At 47.6% G+C, this 20144-nt stretch overlaps 1 protein-coding gene across 1 annotated transcript in view; it reads left to right on the forward strand.

Annotated features, from left to right (window-relative positions):
• The window catches only part of LOC139262691 (E3 ubiquitin-protein ligase TRIM39-like), a 32858-nt gene extending 13593 nt beyond the window's left edge, over positions 1 to 19265 (forward strand). The window contains exons 3-6 of the mRNA XM_070877843.1: positions 5610 to 5840; positions 6246 to 6268; positions 8071 to 8204; positions 16828 to 19265. Coding sequence (XP_070733944.1) covers positions 5610 to 5840; positions 6246 to 6268; positions 8071 to 8204; positions 16828 to 17342 — 903 coding nt within the window. The 3' untranslated portion in view covers positions 17343 to 19265. The remainder of the gene's footprint in view (positions 1 to 5609; positions 5841 to 6245; positions 6269 to 8070; positions 8205 to 16827) is intronic.
• The last annotated feature ends 879 nt before the right edge of the window (positions 19266 to 20144 follow it).

Genomic DNA, 20144 nt, shown 5'->3' on the forward strand with positions numbered 1-20144 from the left:
GAGTTACATTAAAGAGACCAAGGTCACAATGGTTTGAGCTTACAACACAGTCTTGTGGAGTTATTCTTAACATAACAATTGGCGACGAGTTACAGATCACGAACTTTCACGCGGTAATGGCTGCCAATGGTATTCTTGAGAGATTTGTTGAGGGTGATGATTGGGAAGCCTTCGTTGAGTGCCTCGACCAATACTTTGTAGCCTACGAACTGGACAAGGCTGATACGGCGATCAAGCACAGGGCGATTCTCCTCACCGTATGTGGGGTCTTCGATATATGGCCTCCTCAAAAATCTGCTGGCACCGGTCAAACCAATGTACAAGACTTACACAGAGCTGTGCACAATGGTTCGGGAACACCTCAAGCCGAAGAAGAGCATCTTGATGGCCAGGTATCGCTTTTACACGCACCATCGCTCCGAGGGCCAGAACGTGGTGAGCTTTGTCGCTGACCTAAGATGCCTTGCGGGACAGTGCGAATTTGCAGGATCCTTGGGGGAAATGTTGCAGGACATTTTCGTACTTCGACTCGGCCACGAGGTCATTCTTCGCAAACTGCTGTCTGCTGAATCCCTAAATCTGAGCAAGGCCATCACGATAGCCCAGGCTTTCACATCCATGAGCGACAACACGAAACAAATATCTTCACAGCATTGAAACTCACCGGCAAGTACTGTGCATAAAATAATGCCTTCAGCAGGCAGAACTGTACATGGCAGGGCCTACACGACCGCAGAGGCCAGGCCTAGGGTGACTCTGAGGCCGCTATGGGGTGTGAATGCGTATCCATTAACACCATGTTGGCGCTGCGGCGGCAGTCATAGAGCCCATCAATGTCGATTCAAGCACTATGTGTGCAAGGGCTGTGGAACAATGAGGCACCTCCAGCAAATGTGCAACAACCTCTGACTCACCACGTGGCTGAGTCAGCAGAGGACGTCCGATCCAGCGTGGATCACGCTGAATGAGCAGGAGAGGCTACTCAACGTGAGGATGAAGAGGAAGTGTATGGGGTACACACCTTCACCACCAAAAGCCCTCCAATAATGTTAAAAGTTAAACTTAACGGCATTCCAGTCTCCATGGAATTTGACACATGGGTGAATCAATCAATCAATTTGAGAAACTGTGGGGCAACAAGGCACAGAGGCCAAAACTGAGCCCGATTCACACAATACTGCACACTTACACCAAAGAACTCATACCTGTCATCGGCAGTGCGGCAGTGAAAGTATTGTACGACGGAATGGTGCATGATTTACCACTATGGATTGTACCAGGCAATGGCCCAACGCTGTTCGGCAGAAGCTGGCTAGGAAAGATCCGAAGGAACTGGGACGACATCAAAGCACTGACTTCGGTGGATGAGGCTTCGTGCGCCCAGGTGCTAAACAAATTCCCGGTGTTATTTGAGCAAGGCATCGGCAACTTCACAGACGCCAAGGTGCAGATCCATCTTGTTCCTGGGGCAAAGCCCGTTCATCACAAGGCCTGAGCAGTCCCATATATGATGCGAGAAGCAGTCGAGATCGAGCTGGACAGACTTCAACAAGAGGGAATCATATCGCCAGTTGAGTTCAATGAGTGGGCCAATCTAATTGTGCCAGTGCTAAAGAGCGATGGGATGGTCAGAATCTGCGGAGACTACAAGGTAATAATCAACTGAGTCTCGTTACAGGACCAGAACCCATTACCTAAAGCAGAAGACCTATTCGCAACGCTAGCAGGGGGAAGTCGTTCACCAAGCTAGATCTAACCTCTGCCGACATGACACAGGAGCACGCTGAACCATCAAAGAAATTGATATGCATCAACACGCACAAAAGACTGTTCGTGTACCACAGATGCCCCTTTGGGATTCGCTCAGCTGCGGCCATCTTCCAGAGGAACATGGAGAGCCTGCTGAAATCGGTTCCATGCACTGTGATGTTCCAAGACGAGTGCAGCGAAGGTTCACCAGACTGATTCCCAGGATGGCAGGACTTACATATAAAGAAAGACTGGATCGACTAGGCTTATATTCATTGAAATTTTGAAGAATGAGAGGGGATCTCATGGAAACATATAAAATTCTGACGGGATTGGACAGGTTAGATGCAGGAAGAATGTTCTCGATGTTGGGGAAGTCCAGAACCCAGAGTCACAGTCTAAAGATAAGGGGTAGGCCATTTAGGACCGAGATGAGGAGAAACTTCTTCACTCAGAGAATTGTAAAACAGTGGAATGCTCTACCATAGAAAGTTGTTGAGGCCAGTTCATTAAATATATTCAAAAGGGAGTTAGATGTGGCCCTTACGGCGAAAGGGATCAAGATATATGGAGAGAAAGCAGGAATGGGGTACTGAAGTTGCATGATCAGCCATGATCATATTGAATGGTGGTGCAGACTCGAAGGGCCTGCACCTATTTTCTATGTTTCTATGTTTGATCACTGGTCACACTTGCACAACCTGGAAGAGGTTCTAAAGCGACTGGACAGAGTGGGACTCAGGCTGAAACGCTCCAAGTGTGTTTTCCTGGTGCCAGAGGTTGAATTTCTGGGGAGAAAGATTGTGGCAGATGGAATCAGACCCACGGACTCCAAGATGGAGGCCATTAAGAATGCACCCAGACCACAGAATGTGACGGAGCTGCGTTCGTTCCTGGGACTCCTCAACTATTTTGATAACTTTCTACCGGGGTTGAGCACTTTGCTGGAACCCTTGCATTTATTGCTATGCAAGGGTGACAACTGGGTTTGGGGTAAATCTCAAGAGACAGCCTTTAATAAGGCCAGAAACCTGCTATGCTCTAACAAGTTACTTGTATTGTATGACCTATGTAAACGTTTAGTACTAGCTTGTGATGCATCGTCGTACAGGGTCGATTATGTGTTACAGCAAGCAAATGTGTCAGGCAAACTGCAACCAGTTGCATATGCGTCCAGAAGCTTATCGAAGGCTGAAGGAACCTATTGTATGGTTGAGAAAGAAGCGTTAGCATGTGTGTACGGGGTTAAGAAAATGCACAAATACCTATTTGGTCTCCAGTTCGAGCTCGAAACCGACCACAAACCGCTTACTTCACTGCTCTCAGAAAGCAAAGGTATCAACACCAATGCTTCGTCCAGCGTCCAAAGATGGACACTAACATTGTCTGCGTATGACTATGTAATCTGCCACAGACCAGGCACTGAGAACTGCGCTGACGCCCTCAGTCGGCTACCATTGCCCACCCACCGGGGTGGAAATGGCGCAAGCCGCAGACTTGCTTCTTGTAATGGATGCTTTTGAGAGCGAGGGGTCACCCGTCACGGCTCACCAGATCATGACCTGGACGAGCCAAGACCCTGTGCTATCACTAGTAAAAAGCTGCATCCTTAATGGGAGCTGGTCGGCGGTTCCCGGTGAAATGCAAGATGAAATTAAGCCGTTCCACTGATGTAAGGATGAATTGTCCATCCAATCGGATTGTCTCCTATGGGGGAATCGCGTGGTTTTGCCAAAAAAAGGCAGGGAAACGTTTATACATGAACTACACAGTACGCACCCAGGCATAGTTATGACGAAGGCTATCGCCAGGTCGCATGTTTGGTGGCCCGGCATTGACTCCGAATTGGAGTCGTGCGTACACCAATGCAACACTTGCTCACAGTTGAGCAACGCAAGCAGGGAGGCCCCACTGAGCCTGTGGTCATTGCGCTCCAAACCGTGGTCCAGGGTCCACGTAGATTTTGCTGGCCCTTTTCTAGGAAAGATGTTCCTCGTAGCAGTGGACGCTTACTCTAAATGGATTGAATGTATAATAATGTAATCATGTATGTCCACTGCCACCATTGAAAGCCTCAGGGCCATGTTCGCCACCCATGGTTTGCCCGACGTCCTTGTTAATGACAATGGACCATGTTTCACTAGCTCGGAATTCAACGAGTTCATGACCCGCAATGGCATTAAGCATGTTAGGTCTGCCCCATTTAAGCCCGCATTCAATGGTCAAGTGGAACGGGTAGTCCAAACTATCAAGCAGAGCTTGAAACGTGTAACGGACGGCTCCTTGCAGACCCGGTTATCTCTGGTCCTGCTCAGCTACCGGACGTGCCCCCACTCGCTTACCGGGGTTCCCTCGGCAGAATTGTTAATGAAGAGAGCACTCAAAACCAGGCTCTCCTTAGTCCACCCGGATCTCAATGATCATGGAGAAACCCAGCGATACCGGCATAACCCGCACCACGATCGCACGGCTGTAAAGCGTGACATTGAGGTTAGTGATCCTGTGTTTGTTGTCAACTATGATCATGGTCCCAAATGAATTGCTGGCACTGTTTTAGCCAAGGAAGAGGAACAGAGTGTTTGTTGTTAAACTGTTGAATGGGCAAACGTACAGCAAGCACTTGGATCAGACCAAACTGCAATTCACTGACAACCAAGAACAGTTTGAAGAAGACTTTACCATCTATGATCCATCAACACACACCCAACCAGCAATCGACCTCACTGTTAGTCACGAGGATGAACCCACCATGCCCGACAGTCCGATCAGACCAAATGCGCTGCCGTGCAGCAATGATCCGACCAACTCACCCACGCCAGAACTTCAACTCAGGCGATCGACCCGGTAACGCAGAGCGCCTGATCACCTCAACCTGTAAATAACTTGTACATAAGACTTTGGGGGGGGAGTGATGTTATGTATGCAAACTTCACCAATGTGTAAGACTTGCCACCAGGGGGCACACTTGTGGGAGATCTAAAGGTCACCTGTGTACCCTGGGCAAGCAGGTATAAAAGGTGATTCACCATGCTGCTTCCTCACTTTGGAGTTACATTAAAGAGACCAAGGTCACAATGGTTTGAGCTTACAACACATTCCTGTGGAGTTATTATGAACATAACAATGTACTCACCTGGGAAAGGCAAACCGAGAGAGAATAAACACCTGCAGCCAATTCAGGACAAGCTCGGGGAAATTCCTCCCCAGCTCCCTTTTAAAGGGTGGTAGTGACTCCATACCCACCACATGTTCAGGGAGTCTGTTCCAGAGATCGAGGTCTCTGGCCTCTAACCTAACTCTGTGCCTATGGATTTTATACACAGGCCCTCTAGTCCTACCATCCCGATCCATCTCCAGTACCTCACCCAACGAGTGAGTCCAATAATGCCTCCATCAGTTTAAACACCTCAATCATGTCCCTCTCGGCCTGCCTTTCTCTAAATCACCCGACCTCTTGGAGCCGATCCTCAGAACTAAACTCCATCAGACTACGTGTCATTCTGGCCCTGTCCTCTCCAGAGTCTCGATCTCCTTCACCAGGTGTGGGCACCAAAACTGGAGCCATCACTCCAGGTGTGGGTGGACCAGGTGGCAGTGCCACACACAGTCTAAATACAGCGCTCCTTCTTTTAGGCTCAAGGCTCAAGGTAACATGGTTAAACTCTGTTTCCTCTCCCAGTAGACACCCCCACTGCCAGTAGACACCCCCACTGCCAGTAGACACCCCCACTGCTTGTCTATCTTTAACGGGTGATCGAGTGGTGATCTAAACAAACTGTCCCGTCCCTGGAAAGTGCCGTGTGCTCAGGGTAACACTGTGTGGAAGGGCCGTTTGTAATGAGAGTTGGTTTGGGTTTCAGACACGAATCAAGGAGCTGAAAGGAAAGCTATCGAAGAGCTTCTCTGAATGGAGGAGACAGCTGGAAGAAGATGAAGAATACGCACTGAAACTGATCGATGAGGAGGGGCTCCGAGCTCTCGCACAGATTAGAAGCTGTTCTGAAGCATTAAACAAGAGAATGGAACAGATTACATTAACAGATGCAGAAACCCAGAGTCTGCTACAGAGGAACCCTCTCTCCTTTATTCAGGTACATCTTCAATATAAATAGGGCCATGGCTGGGGAATGGGGCCTTTCTGTGAGGCTGGTGTGAGGGCTGAATTGTTTGAAGATTGTTGGTGGGGCCCAGCATTGGTGCTTCCCCCTCAGCCCTGCCCTCGAAGTGTTGGTGCCCCCTCAGCCCTACCCTCGGAGTGTCGATGCCCCCTCAGCCCTGCCCTCGGAGTGTCGGTGCCCCCTCAGCCCTGCCCTCGGAGTGTTGGTGCTGCCCCAGGATGGAGTGCAGTGAAATGTGGGATTATTTCCCATTCCTGTGACTGGCCCCACCTACTGTTACACACTGAACTCTTTGCTCTCAATCCCAAATTCACCGTTTGCTTCCATTGGGTGTTGGTTTGTTCGTTGACTGATTTGATCTCCTCTCTTTATTCACAGAACTCGAAGCAGCTCCTTTCCAGGTAAGTCCCTCTCCGTCACACAGTACCTGCTGCTGATAGGGAACCTTCACCTGTATCTGGGAGAAGAGTGAAAGTAGAATCACGGCTTGGAAACCTTCCCAGATAAGGAGCTTTCAAATGATGGGAATATTGAGTGATGTGTAACTGGGGTCTGAGGGGTTCTTGGCTCAGGCAGCATGTGGGCAATGGGAGATTCTACATGTACAATATCGACTCCCAGCTCTACCTCACCACCACCTCTCTCCACCCTCCACTGCATCTGACTTGTTACGCTGCTTGTCCGAGATCCAGTCTTCGATGAGCCAAAATTCCCAGCAATTAACCATTGGGAAGATTGAAGCCATTGTCTTTTAATCCCGACCACCAATTCCATCCCCCTCCATGCTCACTGTCTGAGGTTGAACCACACTGTTTGCAACCTCAGCATCCTATATGACCCTGAGGTGCCTATTCCAATGTTCTCCTGGCCGGCCTCCCAGCTTCCAATGACCATAAACTTCACCTGTATCTAACCGAGGCTTCTAAAGGCTCCATGTGTGTCAATGACAGCTTTATTCCATTGGGTCAGTAAGTTCTGTGTGATTGGCTTGTTCTATCAGCCAGCCCATGGAGAATGAGGAGAGAGGCAGGTCCCAGTGTCAGGGTGACAGTAAGATGTGTTGTGATTGGCTCATTCTATCCACTAACAGAGAAATGAGTGGGTGCTGAGACGTCCCAGTAATGTCAGTGTCCCTGGACACTCTGACCCCGATATTACCAGGGAGATGGGGAGGGTGCAGGGGAGGCCGTTAACCAGGGAAGGATGGGGACGTGGCGGCCCTGTCGGTAATTGACAGCCTAGCCGGCGGACGGAGTGAAACAAGCAGCAGAAAGTCGCAGCCGGGGACCCAACCATGGGGGCGTTCCCCGTCACTCAGTGCAGAGGAAAGCAGAGGCTCCGAGGGAGGGCCAAGCGGGGGTTGTGGCTGAGGGAGGCAGAAGGCTTCCTTGTGAGGCCTGGGGCTCTCCTGCTCCTCCGGGCCCACAAGCAGTGCTAAAAGGAGCAGATCTTTAGCACTTACTTTGGCCAGTCGGCTCCTCCCGTCTCGGATCTGCTGCCGGGGAGCCGACAGCACAGGCCTCCCCCTGACCCACACTCACATTTCACCCACCCATCGCCCCCATTATGTCCTCAGGCCCACACTTTCCATTGTTCATTAGGCCCCGCCTGCCCTTCACAGGAGCCTCGTCGATGGCCTGATTTGTGTTTGTTAAAATTGGAATAGCTGGGAACAGGGTCGGGCTGGGGTCGGGTTACTCGATCCCGAGGCTTTAACCCCCGACCCTCTCCCGCCCGTCGGGGGGCATGGGGTTAGAATCGAGACGTCTGTGAGGGCATCCCACTGACCCCAGGTCCCTGGGAGGCTGTTCCTTCTCCTCTCCTAACTTCACATGATTGTAGTGAGTGTGTTCCTGCAGAGAGCGGGGCACAGACTGGAGACCCTCGGGATAATAATAATGATCAATAATGGAAAGATGAGGCTCCAGTACAGAGAAACTGGACTGAACACAGACGGCTTTGAAAATCACAAACTGAGCTGAAGTGGCAGCAAACCAGGATCCCACTGCACGTGTGGAGATCAATGTGAATGTAGGGAGACGGCAAATCCCGGGATACTGCCATTTTCAGGACGGGTTGCTGCGGGGTGTCAGGACCAGCATTAGAAGGGGGGCAGCTTGTTGCACTGATCACTCGATCCCCTTTGGGTTTCTGATCTGAAATGTCCCCACTGATAAAAACATTCTCTCCTCTTTCATTCCAGAGTGACAGGGACTAAGAGAGTTACAGACCCAGATGTTCCAGCGCTCACCCTGAACCTGTCCAATATATCGCAACTTATCCAAGAGAGGCTGAATGGATGGGAAAAGTATCACTCAGATATATTGGGAATCATCAGTAAGATGGTGCAGCTTTTCTCCAATATAAGGGAGTGAGAGCAGGTGGGGTAGTTGTGTTCAGACAGCTGGGAATATCCCGAACTTTAATATCAGCTCCCTGTGTCTGTGGATCAGGAGCCTGAGATTAATCCTCAGTCCCCAGTGACACCTGCTTTAAACATTCCTCACTGTAATGGGCCAGAGCTTCACCCACCATGGGTCAGGTAGGGGCGGGGTTACACACTGCCAATCATACCACAAATAGTGGGGAACCGAGGGACTAATAAGAGTGAGGAACTTAAAGTAATTAATATCAGTCGAGAAAAGGTGCTTGAGAAACTAATGGAACTAAAAGCCGACAAATCCCCTGGACTGATGGCCCACATCCGAGGGTTCTAAAAGAGGTGGCTGCAGCAATAGTGGATGCATTGGTTGTGATCTTCCAAAATTCCCTAGATCCTAGAATGCTCCCAGCAGATTGGAAGGTAGCAAATTTAACCCCGCTATTCAAGAAGGGAGGGAGAGAGAAAACAAGGAATTACAGGCCAGTCAGTCTGACATCAGTAGTTGGGAAAATACTAGAATCCATTATTAAGGAAGTGGTATCAGGGCATTTAGAAACTCATAGTATGATTCGACAGAGTCAACATGGTTTTATGAAAGGGAAATTGTGGTTAACCAATTTATTAGAGTTTTCTGAGGATGTAACGAGCAAGGTGGATAAAGGGGAACCAGACGATGTAGTATATTTGGATTTCCAAAAGGCATTCAATAAGATGCCACATAAAAGTTGACTACACAAGGTAAGGGCTCATGGGGTTGGGCGCAATATATTATCATGGATAGAGATTGGTTAATAGATAGAAAATAGAGAGTAGGGATAAACGGGTCATTTTCCGGTTGGCAGGCTGTAACTGGTGGGATGCCGCAAGGATCAATGCTGGGGCCTCAGCTAGTTACAATCTATATTAATGATTTAGATGAAAGGACCTCGTGCAATGTATCCAAATTTGGTGACAATACAAAGTTAGGTGGGAAAGTAAGCTGTGAGGAGGACACACAGAGCATGCAAAGGGATAGAGACAGATTAAGTGAGGAGGCAATAAGGTGCTAGATGGAGTATAATGTGGGAAAATATGAGGTTATTCACTTTGGCAGGAAGAATAGGAAAGCAGAATATTTTATGTAATGAGAAGCTTTTAAATGTTGGTTTTCAGAGAGATTTGGGTGTTCTCGCACAGGAAACACAAAGTTACAGTTGCAGCAAGCAATTAGGAAGGCAAATGGCATGTTGGCCTTTATTTCAAGGGGATTGGAGTACAAGAGTAAGGGATTCTTAGTACAATTGGACAGGGCTTTGGTGAGACCACCCTTGGGGTACTGTGCACAGTTTTGGTCTCCTCATCTGAGAAATGACATAAATGCCTTGGAGGCGGTGCAACGGATTTCACTCGATTAATCCCTGGGATGAGAGGCTTGTCATATGAGGAGTAGATTGGGCCTGTATTCTGCGAAGTTTAGAAGAATGAGAGGTGATTTCATTAAATATATAAGATTCCGAGGGAGATTGACAGGGTAGATGCTGAGAGGTTATTTCCCCTGGCTGGAGAGTCTAGAACCAGGGGGCATAGCCTCAAAATAAGGGGTCAGCCATTTATATCTGAGATCAGGAAGAATTTCTTCACTCAGACGGTTGTGAATCTTTGGAATGCTCTACCCCAAAGGACAGTGGACACTGAGTCATTGAGTATATTCAAGGCTGAGACAGATAGATATTTGGAGGTAGAGGAATCAAGGGATATGGGGATCGGGCAGGAAAGTGGAGTTGAGGTCAAAGATCAGCCATGATCTTATTGAATGGCGGAGCAGACTTGAAGGGCCGTATGGCCTACTCTTACGTTTAATCAGAGTGTCTTTTAAAGCGACACCGTTCCTCACAGGGCTGTCAGTATTATTAAAGAATAAAGTAAAAAAAGGAAGGCTTGCATTTATATAGCACCTGTCACAACCTCAGGAATCCCAAAGTGCTTTACAGACAATGGAGTTCTATTTTTGAAGCGTACTTACTGTTGTAATGTAGGAATATATAAGTATGGAATATATAACCCCCCCATCGAGTAATATGAAGGAGGTGGGACCTCGCTGTGTCACAATTCCCAATCATCGTGAGCTTTGTTTACAGGGCCAGCTTCCACCGAATACAGGGGCCCATCGACTATAACTCTTCTCCCACACAGCTCCTCTGGGCAGCCCCTGTCCCATGGATCACCATTAAGCAGTCGACTGGGATCAGAGGGAGAGCGGGAATATCCCGAAATGTGTTTATAATCTGAAACGGGGTTCACACTGATTGTTTTAATTTGTGTTTAACTCTTTCTTTTTCTATGACGTTTCTTCAGTCAGGGTTCACTGCGATGGATTCGCAGGGCGAGTTCCTGCATCTGTTCCCTCCTCACAGATCGGAATTATTCCGAGTCTCAGATCCAGGGCCCGAGGGGATGTTGGTCAATTCAGAGTGAACAGGGAGCAACAGTTTTATGTAGAGAAGGGCCTTAAGATTCCTCTCAATTCACAACTGAAACCTCACTGCTGTGTGTAAAATGATACACAGTGCTAGGGGCTTGTGTGATTAAATTGACTGCTTCTGTGTGTCTGACTGCAGTGTTTGTCCTGAGTGTACAGCACTGGGACCCACACCTCTCCACCTCGCCACCTCTCTACCACTCGCTCCTCCTTTAAGACGCTCCTTAAAACCTACCTCTTTGACCAAGCTTTTGGTCATCTGCAGTAATTTCTTCTTGTGTGGATCAGTGCCAAATTTATTTGTTTTGTCTTATAACACTTCCATGAAGCGCCTTGGTGCATTTTACTACGGATATATTCTTACGACATTATTAAGAAGCACATGCACACAAGATGGCTCTGAACAGAAGCTGTCATCATGGGACTTTGCCACATGACCCTATTATTATTTACATCAGTGATTACATTACATCTGTAGTCCATTAGATGGAGCAATAGTCCATGAGGGGACCTCTATTACACTTCTCCCTCCTTATTGAAGATGTAATCATAACAAAATAATCATCATACATAACTTGCATGGTATGCACAACAAAAGATATAAACGTATTTTTCCATATTTACAAATCAGACTTAACCACTGGTTTTCTGTTTCGAAGAGATTACCTTCACCCTTTGACAGAACTTTCCAAACTTGGTGTCGAACTTGGACTCATTTCAGGCTGAGCCTGAGGAGAGTTTTTCTCAAAGGGCAACCCTTGATCTACTTTTGGACTCTCTACAACTTCAGACTGTTTGTCTGCCTGACTCAGGCTCAGACTTCAATTCTGACTTTCTCTTAGATTTGTTTCTCGTAAATCTGATGTAGGATTTGCTACTGGTATTCTCCTTGTACCAACATTATCTGGGGCCAAAATTGCCCTCCGCCCGAAACGGGTCATACTTAAAACTCTTGACGTGTTCCCCAATGCATGGGGCGGACAATTATATCTGATGCATCACAATGTCCCTCCCCTTCAGTTAAATGGGCAGGGCCGTTGCAAACACTGGGCCACCAGGGAGGGGGTGCCAGGCTGCCTGATGGCGGCCTGACTGAACCCGGGGGCATAATTGTCAGACCAACCTGGCAGTCGGCCGATAAAACAAAAAACGGAGTCACCAGCAGCGCCACCTTCCCTTTAAGAGCGGCCACACCGCCAAGCCACAGATAGGGTACCGACAGAAAAAGCTGTTGGGGGCACCGACTGGTGGGTGGCGCCACTCCTGCGGGGCAATTTACAAACAGGACAATTTCGGAGAGGGGTGACCATCGGTCGGTAAGAGGTCGGTGCATGCATGACGCGGCGGGAAAACGGGCAGAGTGGTCCCGGACACCGCTCCAAAAGTAAAGGAGGGCTTTAGCAAAAATGGCGGCCCCTCCGCGGTGACTCGGCGGCCATTTCGCACCGACCCGTGACCGCCGTTTTCAGGCCTTATAGAAAGGGGCAATTTCAGTCCCTCTGACTCATCAGAAATAATCGAAGCATTCCAACTTTCAACTCCTTCTCCAGCTGTAGGTAAAACATGATCAATGTGAACAAACCCAACCTTTCCATGATCAAACATCTTGACGAAATATGTGCGAGGACCACATATCTTCACTACTCTTCTTGGTAACCACTTTAACCATTTATGCTGATGGTTTTTCACTCTAACCTTCTGATTAAATTCCACACTTCTCTCTCTTATTCTATCTCTATCATGACTCTCTTTCTGTCTTAATTGTTTCTCTTCTACTGACTGTGGCAAGTTTGGCTTTAACTACGATTACCTGGTTCGCAGCTGTCGTTTGAAAAACAACTCTGCTGGTGTTCCACCAGTAGTTGTATAAGGATTATTACGATAAGTAATTCAAAAATTTGCTAGTTTGTGTTCCAATGACAACTGCCATTTCCTTGGATTTGGATCCAACATTTGCTTGATGAGGGCACGTTTTACAAGTTGTACTGTGCGCTCTGCTGCACCATTTGAAGCAGGGTTGTATGGTGGAACCTTGGGATGTTTCACACCATTTCTTCTCATGAATTGTGCAAATTCTTCTGAACAAAATTGCAGTCCATTATCAGACACAATTTCTTCTGGGAGGCCATGTGAAGAAAACAATCTTTGCAAATTGTCTCGTGTTTTACTTGTTATTTTCTGCATCATTACACCTCTAGCTACTTCGAATGACTATCAATCGCAATGAACAATTTCCTTCTAGCTCAGCAAAATTTACATGTAACCTTTGCCACACCCTGGGAGGCCATTCCCATGGCTGTAATGGTATTTGTGGTTCCTTGCTTACCAATTGACATGCAATACACTGACTAACAATCTACTTTACAGGGCTAGATTTTCGGGGTTTTGCAAAAATGGTAATTTAACACCAAAAATTACCGTTTTCAGGCCTAACTTTCGGTCTTTACTTTGCATCAGTAAAATCGGCATTGCACATGGATTCACGGCACAAACTACTTTAGGCTGAGTTTGGGTGCGCTGCGAGGGAGGCCTTGGAAGGGGGGAAAAAAAAAAATGCAAAAATCAGAAAAAAAAACATTGACAAAACATTCAAAAAACTTACCCAATAAATTGCTGCAAAATAATGTAAAAATAAAAACACTGTCGGTATTGTGGGCGCAGCTTACGTGTCCCGACGGAGCCAAAAGTACGACGACAACGCAATCCGCAGCATTGCACATCGTTTCACATCGGCGCTCCTCTCCCTGGTGGTATGTGAAAGCGCCGCCGCGAAGAGGGCGCCGAGGATCCCGCCGACTAGGTTTTCGCGGTGGAGGATCAAATCGCGGCGAAAATCCGGTCGCAAAGTCGGCTAAAATCTAGCCGATTATCTTTATCTAAACCTGGCCACCATAAGTAACTGCGTGCAAAATTCTTGGTCAAGCACATTGCCAGGTGCTGGTCATGAAGATCTCCTAACAATTTGGAGCTGAACTTATTTGGGATAATCACTCTTGCACCCCACATGATACAATCTTTATCCTCTGATACCTGGTTTGGCCAGCCATTTGCTAGGTAATCTTTTGACATAACTGGACCATGTCTGGTTGCTCTACCAATCTCTCCAGCAGTGACTGGCAGTTCATCAGTATATGAGAAATAGAACACTTCTTCTACCTTCGAGATAATGTTCTCAGATTCTAGTCTTTTGAGTTCTTGCTCAACTTTCTCCTTGAGTGCATATGGTATAAGACATGGGTTGCAGTAAACTGACCTTGCGTCCTTCTATACTCTGATATTCACCGTGAAGCCTTGGATCAGACTGCCTGTTTCGCAGAACACCTTTGGATACTCCATGATGACGTCATCTTTCGATGCAAATTTTGTTTCCACACAAAACATCTCATTCCAATCCAGCTTCAGTGATCCCAACCAATTTCTACCTATCAAGGCAGACTTGTCTCCTGTCATTGCTAAGAGAAGCAAGCTCTGAAACTGATCCTTGTATTTCACTGGTATGATGGTACATCCTACAACAGGGATTTGCTCTTCTGAGTAGCCTTGCAGCTCTATCTTAAATTTTCCAGTCGAAAATCACTCAACCTGTCGAGGTATAGCGAATTTGGTACTATGCTCATGGATACACCAGTGTCAATTTCCATGGATATCCTGGTTCCTGCAACGTCTATGTGGATGGCGATACATCGCGAATCGTTGTGAGATACACTTGTGCTCCTGATGACATGCATCTCCAGAACTTCCTCGTTCTGTTGTTTCTCTTCAATGCTATTTCGTGTCTGGCAATTTCTACTTCTAGCATTTAAGATCGGTTTACTCTTCAGTCAGCATGCCTTTGCAAGACGCCCAGTTTTCTTGCAGAAGAAACACTCTGCCTTCACATATGGACAGTTTTGAGCAATGCGTTGTCCCAGGCACCGAAAGCACGACTTCAATTTATTGTTACCTTGGCCAGTTGCTGAGGCCTTGGGACCCAACTGCCTTTTACTTTTAACTTGCAGGCAATTCGCCCTCAGTTGTCTGACCACTGGAAATGGTGTGAAATTCTCGGGAATATTGGTCGGCCATATCCGTCGACATTGCTGTCTGACAATTAAATCAAAAGTCAAGTTTGGGATTGTCAACAACTTCCTTCTGATTGCTTCACATTTTATTTTTCATCCCACAAACAAAGCGGTCACGCAATGCTTAGGCCTGAAAGTTTCCAAAATGACACTGAATGGATAGTTTTTTTAAAGCTACAATGACCTCATTGATACCCTCATCAATTAATTGATCTCTTATTCCAACATGATAAATTTCACCAATTTGCAGGAGCTCAGGACTGTAGTGCTAATCTCTGTTAGTGGTGTGTCCTTTGGCTTGACGGGAACTAGCAAATTTTTCAGGGTTTCATACACATCAGGGCCTGCATCAGTCAGGAAATAGCCCGTTTCCTTTCTAAAACCTCCCATTTACGATTTTCATCATCGGGGACTTCGACAATACTATTCGGGATGGAACTCATTTCTATCCGCTCCACATATGCTCCGAAAGTCTCACAATGGAACTCACCAAAGCACCCTATTATTCCCATAGGCGCAGCCATCTGGTCTCTGGCAATGTCGACAGTTCAGCCAAATGTGCTTGTCATTTACCTTGGATTTTTAGCTGTTCTGCAAACAAAGAGCTCTCAAAGTCTCTCTGTTGGTTGGCAGGAACATTTACCAAAAAACTTCAGCTGGGGAATCCTGAAATCCCTTTTCTTACTTACATCAGTAGTTGCATTGCATCTGTAGTCCACTAGATGGAGCAGTAGACTGCTCATGGGAGCTATCTTACAACTATGTTAAAAGCGCAATATAAATAAAAGTTGCTGTTGTTGTTGTCGTGTATCTCACTGCAGTGTTTGCCCTGAGTGTACAGCACTACATAAGAACATAAGAAATAGGCTACTTGGCTCCTCGAGCCTGCTCCGCCATTTAATAAGTTGATGGCTGATCTGATCATGGACTCAGCTCCACTTTCCTGCCCTCTCCCCACAACCCTTTATTCATTTATCGCTCAAATATCTGTCTATCTCCGCCTTAAATATATTCAATGACCCAACCTCCACAGCTCTCTGGGGTAGAGAATTCCATAGACTTACAAACCTCTGAGAGAAGAAATTCCTCCTCATCTCAGTTTTAAATGGGCGGCCCTTATTCTGAGACTATGTCCCCTAGTTTTAGTTTCCACTATGAGTGGAAATATCCTCTCTGCATCCACCTTGTTTAGCCCCCTCATTATCTTATATGTTTCAATAAGATCATCTCTCATTCTTCTGAACTCCAATGAGTATAGGCTCAACCTATCTTCATAAGTCAACCCCCTCATCTCCAGAATCAACCTTGTGAACCTTCTCTGAACAGTTTCCAATGCAAGTATATCCTTCTTTAAATAGCGAGACCAAAACTGTATGCAGTACTCCAGGTGTGGCCTCACCAATACCCTGTACAGTTGTAGCAGGACTTCTCTGCTTTTATACTCTATCCTCCTTGCAATAAAGGCCAACTTTCCATTTGCTTCCTGATTACTCACATTTATGCTTCATGCAAAAGAATCCCAGGTCCCTCTGTACTGCAACACTTTGTAATTTTTCTCCATTTAAATTATAATTTGCTTTTCTATTTTTTCTGCCAAAGTGGATAACTTCACATTTTCCCACATTATACTCCATCTGCCAAATGTTTGCCCACTCACTTAGCCTGTCTGTATCCTTTTGCAGATTTGTTGTGTCTTCCTCACAATTTACTTTCCCACCCATTTTTGTATCATCAGCAAACATGGCAACATTACACTCGGCCCCTTCATCTAAGTCATTAATATAGATCGTAAATAGTTGAGGCCCCAGCACTGATCCCTGCAGCATCCCACTCGTTACTGATTGCCAACCGGAAAATGACCCATTTATCTGGGACCCACACACTGCTATTGAACAGGGATACTGATCGAAGGCCATTGATTTAACATGGGAAGAATCCAGTCTAACAGGTAATATGGGGCTGACTGTCTGGGAAATACTGACACTCCTACCCTGCAGCTGTCAATCATTGATCTGAGTGGAATAACCCTGACTGACCAATCTCTTCGCTCCTCTCTAGGGCAAAGGTCACCGATGAGCCTGGATCCAAAGACAGCAAACTGGAACTTGGTTCTGTCTGATGATCTGAGGTCAGTAACATGGACTGAACAGGGAGAGCCCTACCCACCTCACCCAGAGAGGTTTAAAGACCATCCCCAAGACCTCTGCTCCCAGAGCTTCTCCTCAGGATCCCATTCCTGGGATGTGGAGACTACTGGGGATTACTGGCGAATAGGGATTGTGTGTGGGAGTGTAGAGAGGGAGGGGAAATTGTATTACCTTGGGAACAGCAATAAATCCTGGTGTTTATATTATCATGGTCGTCTCTGGTCCCGGGACAGTTGGCAGATTATTGAGCTCCTCTCACTGGTCCGGTCTGTGAGCAGGTTCCAAGTTCAGTTGGACTATGAGGCTGGGACTGTGTCATTTCACCAGATCACTGGCTCAAAGGGACATTTATACACATTTCGAACCACGTTCACTGAACTCATGTTTCCAGCATTTTATTGTCGGGACAAATCCCTAAACTGTTAAATTAATCCTGGTTGGGGGCTGTGATGATGTCATTTCCAGCTCTCCCACGGTCATGCTATGGGTAGGGCTTGCTCCCAGGCCCCTCCCTCTGGTGATGCTGTGAGTGGGACAATCTCAGGCCCCTCCCCTGGTGATGCTGTGGGTGGGACAATCTCAGGCCCCTCCCATGGTGACACTGTGGGCGGGTCTTTCTCAGGCCCCTCCCATGGTGATACTGTCGGCGAGTCTTTCTCAGGCCCCTCCCTCTGGTGATTTTGTGCGTGGGACTCTCAGGCCTCTCCCACTGGTGATGCAGTGGGCGGGGCTCTCTCAGGCCACTCCCTCTGGTGATGCTATGGGCGGGGCTCTCAGGCCCCACTCCTGGTGATGCTGTGGGCTGGGCTCTCTCAGGCCCCTGCCCTTGGTGATGCTGTGGGTGGGGCTCTCTCAGGCCCCTTCCCGAGGTTTGAGGTGCCTGTGACTGACAGGCCGTGCTGGGCTCAGTCCTCAGACTGTATCTGTGGTGCTGAGGCTGGGACCCGGCTTCCTGCTCTCCAGGTTTCGGTTCCCTCTGTTCCCAGGCAGGCCCCTCACTCCCTCTCCACCCTCCTTATTCCAACAGGGGTTGTGAGGTGCTGGATTGGAGCTCCCTCCCTCCCCGGATTCTCCAACTTTCAGCCTCTCTACTCCCAGTGCTTCAGGAGCTGTTGGCGGGGAGCCCCCCAAACGCAGCCATTCTCAGCTGGCCCATCCTGTGCCCGTCTCTGGCTGCTCCGGTGACCAATCAGAGGCTGGTCAATGGGGAAAGGAGAGCGTCTGCCCATGAGCTGATCCCCCAGGCTTCCCCAGGGCAGGCTGGAGGCTCCAACTATCCACTTTCTGTCAGACAACTTCCCGGCAGTCCCAGAGACCACAACCAATCACAGCACTGACTGGGGGCACAGTGCCTGAACCTACACCAGCCCTGATTCTCCCGGCTGCACACACTGCTGCAACTTCCCAGCAATGTTTCCTGCCCTGTGGAATAGATCGCCATATCCCACAGGGAGGGTGAGAGGAAGGAGGTGAATCAGTCCTCGTGCTGGAGTTCAAACCTGATCCCACATCTTCAATCCACCTGACATGGTCAATGATCGATCCCTTGTCAGGGTCCAACATCACTACATCCTTCGCCAATTCTTTTAAACCTTTTATCGAGGTCAGGGAACAGCATCTGCAGCAGCTGCTGGAGGCTCCACATTCTCAGCATCTGCACCTGGTTCCTCAATATTGTATCCTGACCCGACCACAACACCCACATCATTGGTCCCTGACCTGATCCCTTTACTCTCCCTACTGGAACCGATTGTGGTGAGCACAATTCTGATTCAATGAATGATTTAAAGTTGTTCGATTTCTCGCACTCACTTGAGGGGCGGCTGAAGGATTTTGGACTTTTAAAAAATATTGTTAATTACCTGGTAAAGGAGCTGGGTTTGATTAAAAGTACTAATTCAACAAAGGAATTGTTAAACTGACTGTTCACTGGTATGCTGGGAAGGTTGGCCACATTGGAAAAGTCTTATAGACTGTCTCGAAGGTTAAAGATAAGACAGCTGTGAGGTCTTGATGATCTGTGAGAAACTGCTGTAAACATCAGATTCTGTCGTATCAACTTGTTTTATACCCTGGGAAAGAGAGAGAGTGGAAACATACCAACAGTGTGTTGTTGCCAGCAAGAAGGGTATAAAACCAGCCATTTCAGTAAGATCGAAAGAGACAGTCATGAGACAGACAAATAGATCCCCACACAGGATGGTGATGGAGAATTAACCTCTCAGTCTCCCAAAGCAGAATAATTGACCATTCTGAGTTGAGTTGTATGGCTGACTTATAGCCTGTATTAATCTCTGTCTGTAAAACTAATTGTACTTCAGTGCTAATAAAACCAATTAGTTAGAAATGTTTAAAGCCTTGGTGATCTTATCTCCTATTACCCTAAAGAGTAAAGAGAGTAAATTTAAAAATCAGACAGTTGCTCTGTCCCTAACAACAGTTTTTTCATGTATTTCACCATCTTGCAATGATTATAAGTATGTAACTGTAACTCATGCACACTGTACCTGTACCCTTGTAATGCACACCCTGACTACAGGGAGTGAGCTCCTCACCTGGGCTTCCAGGTATAAAAGGGGAGTTCCCACCCAGGATCAGCACTCTTTAGTCCTGGAAATAAAGTGAAGGTCACAGAGTGACCGTGTCTGACATATCCATGCCTGAGTTTGTAACAAGGTGCAGAGACACAACATCTGGCGACGAGAAGCGGGAATCACCAAACCACGAGGATGGCCACCGGCAGCACAGAGGAACGTTACTGTGTGGGTGAGGACTGGGACGACTGTGGAAAGACTCCAGCAGAGCTTTGTCACAAAGGACTGGCTGGAAGAGGCAGCGGCTGACAAGCGGAGGGCGCATCTACTGACCAGCTGTGGTCCACAGATGTATGCGCTAATGAAACACCTGCTCGCACCCCAAAAGCCAGCGGACAAGTCCTTCAAAGAGCTCAGCCAGCTGACCAGTGAGCATCTCAAGCTGGCCCGGCACCGGTTCTACTCTCACCGGCGTCGGGAGGGTCAAAACATCTCGGACTTCGTGGCGGAACTGCGGCGTTTGGCCAGTATCTGTAAGTTCTCCGATGCCTGCAGGGGGGAGATGTTAAGGGACTTTTTCATCGAGGGCATTAATCATGCCGGCATTTTCACGAAGCTCAAAAAGACGAAGGATTTGACTTTAGAAGGGGCAGCGTTGATAGCTCAGACCTTTATGGAAGGGAGAGAGGAGACC

This window comes from Pristiophorus japonicus, chromosome 4 (genome assembly GCF_044704955.1).
Source record: "Pristiophorus japonicus isolate sPriJap1 chromosome 4, sPriJap1.hap1, whole genome shotgun sequence".
Classification (NCBI taxonomy): domain Eukaryota; kingdom Metazoa; phylum Chordata; class Chondrichthyes; family Pristiophoridae; genus Pristiophorus; species Pristiophorus japonicus.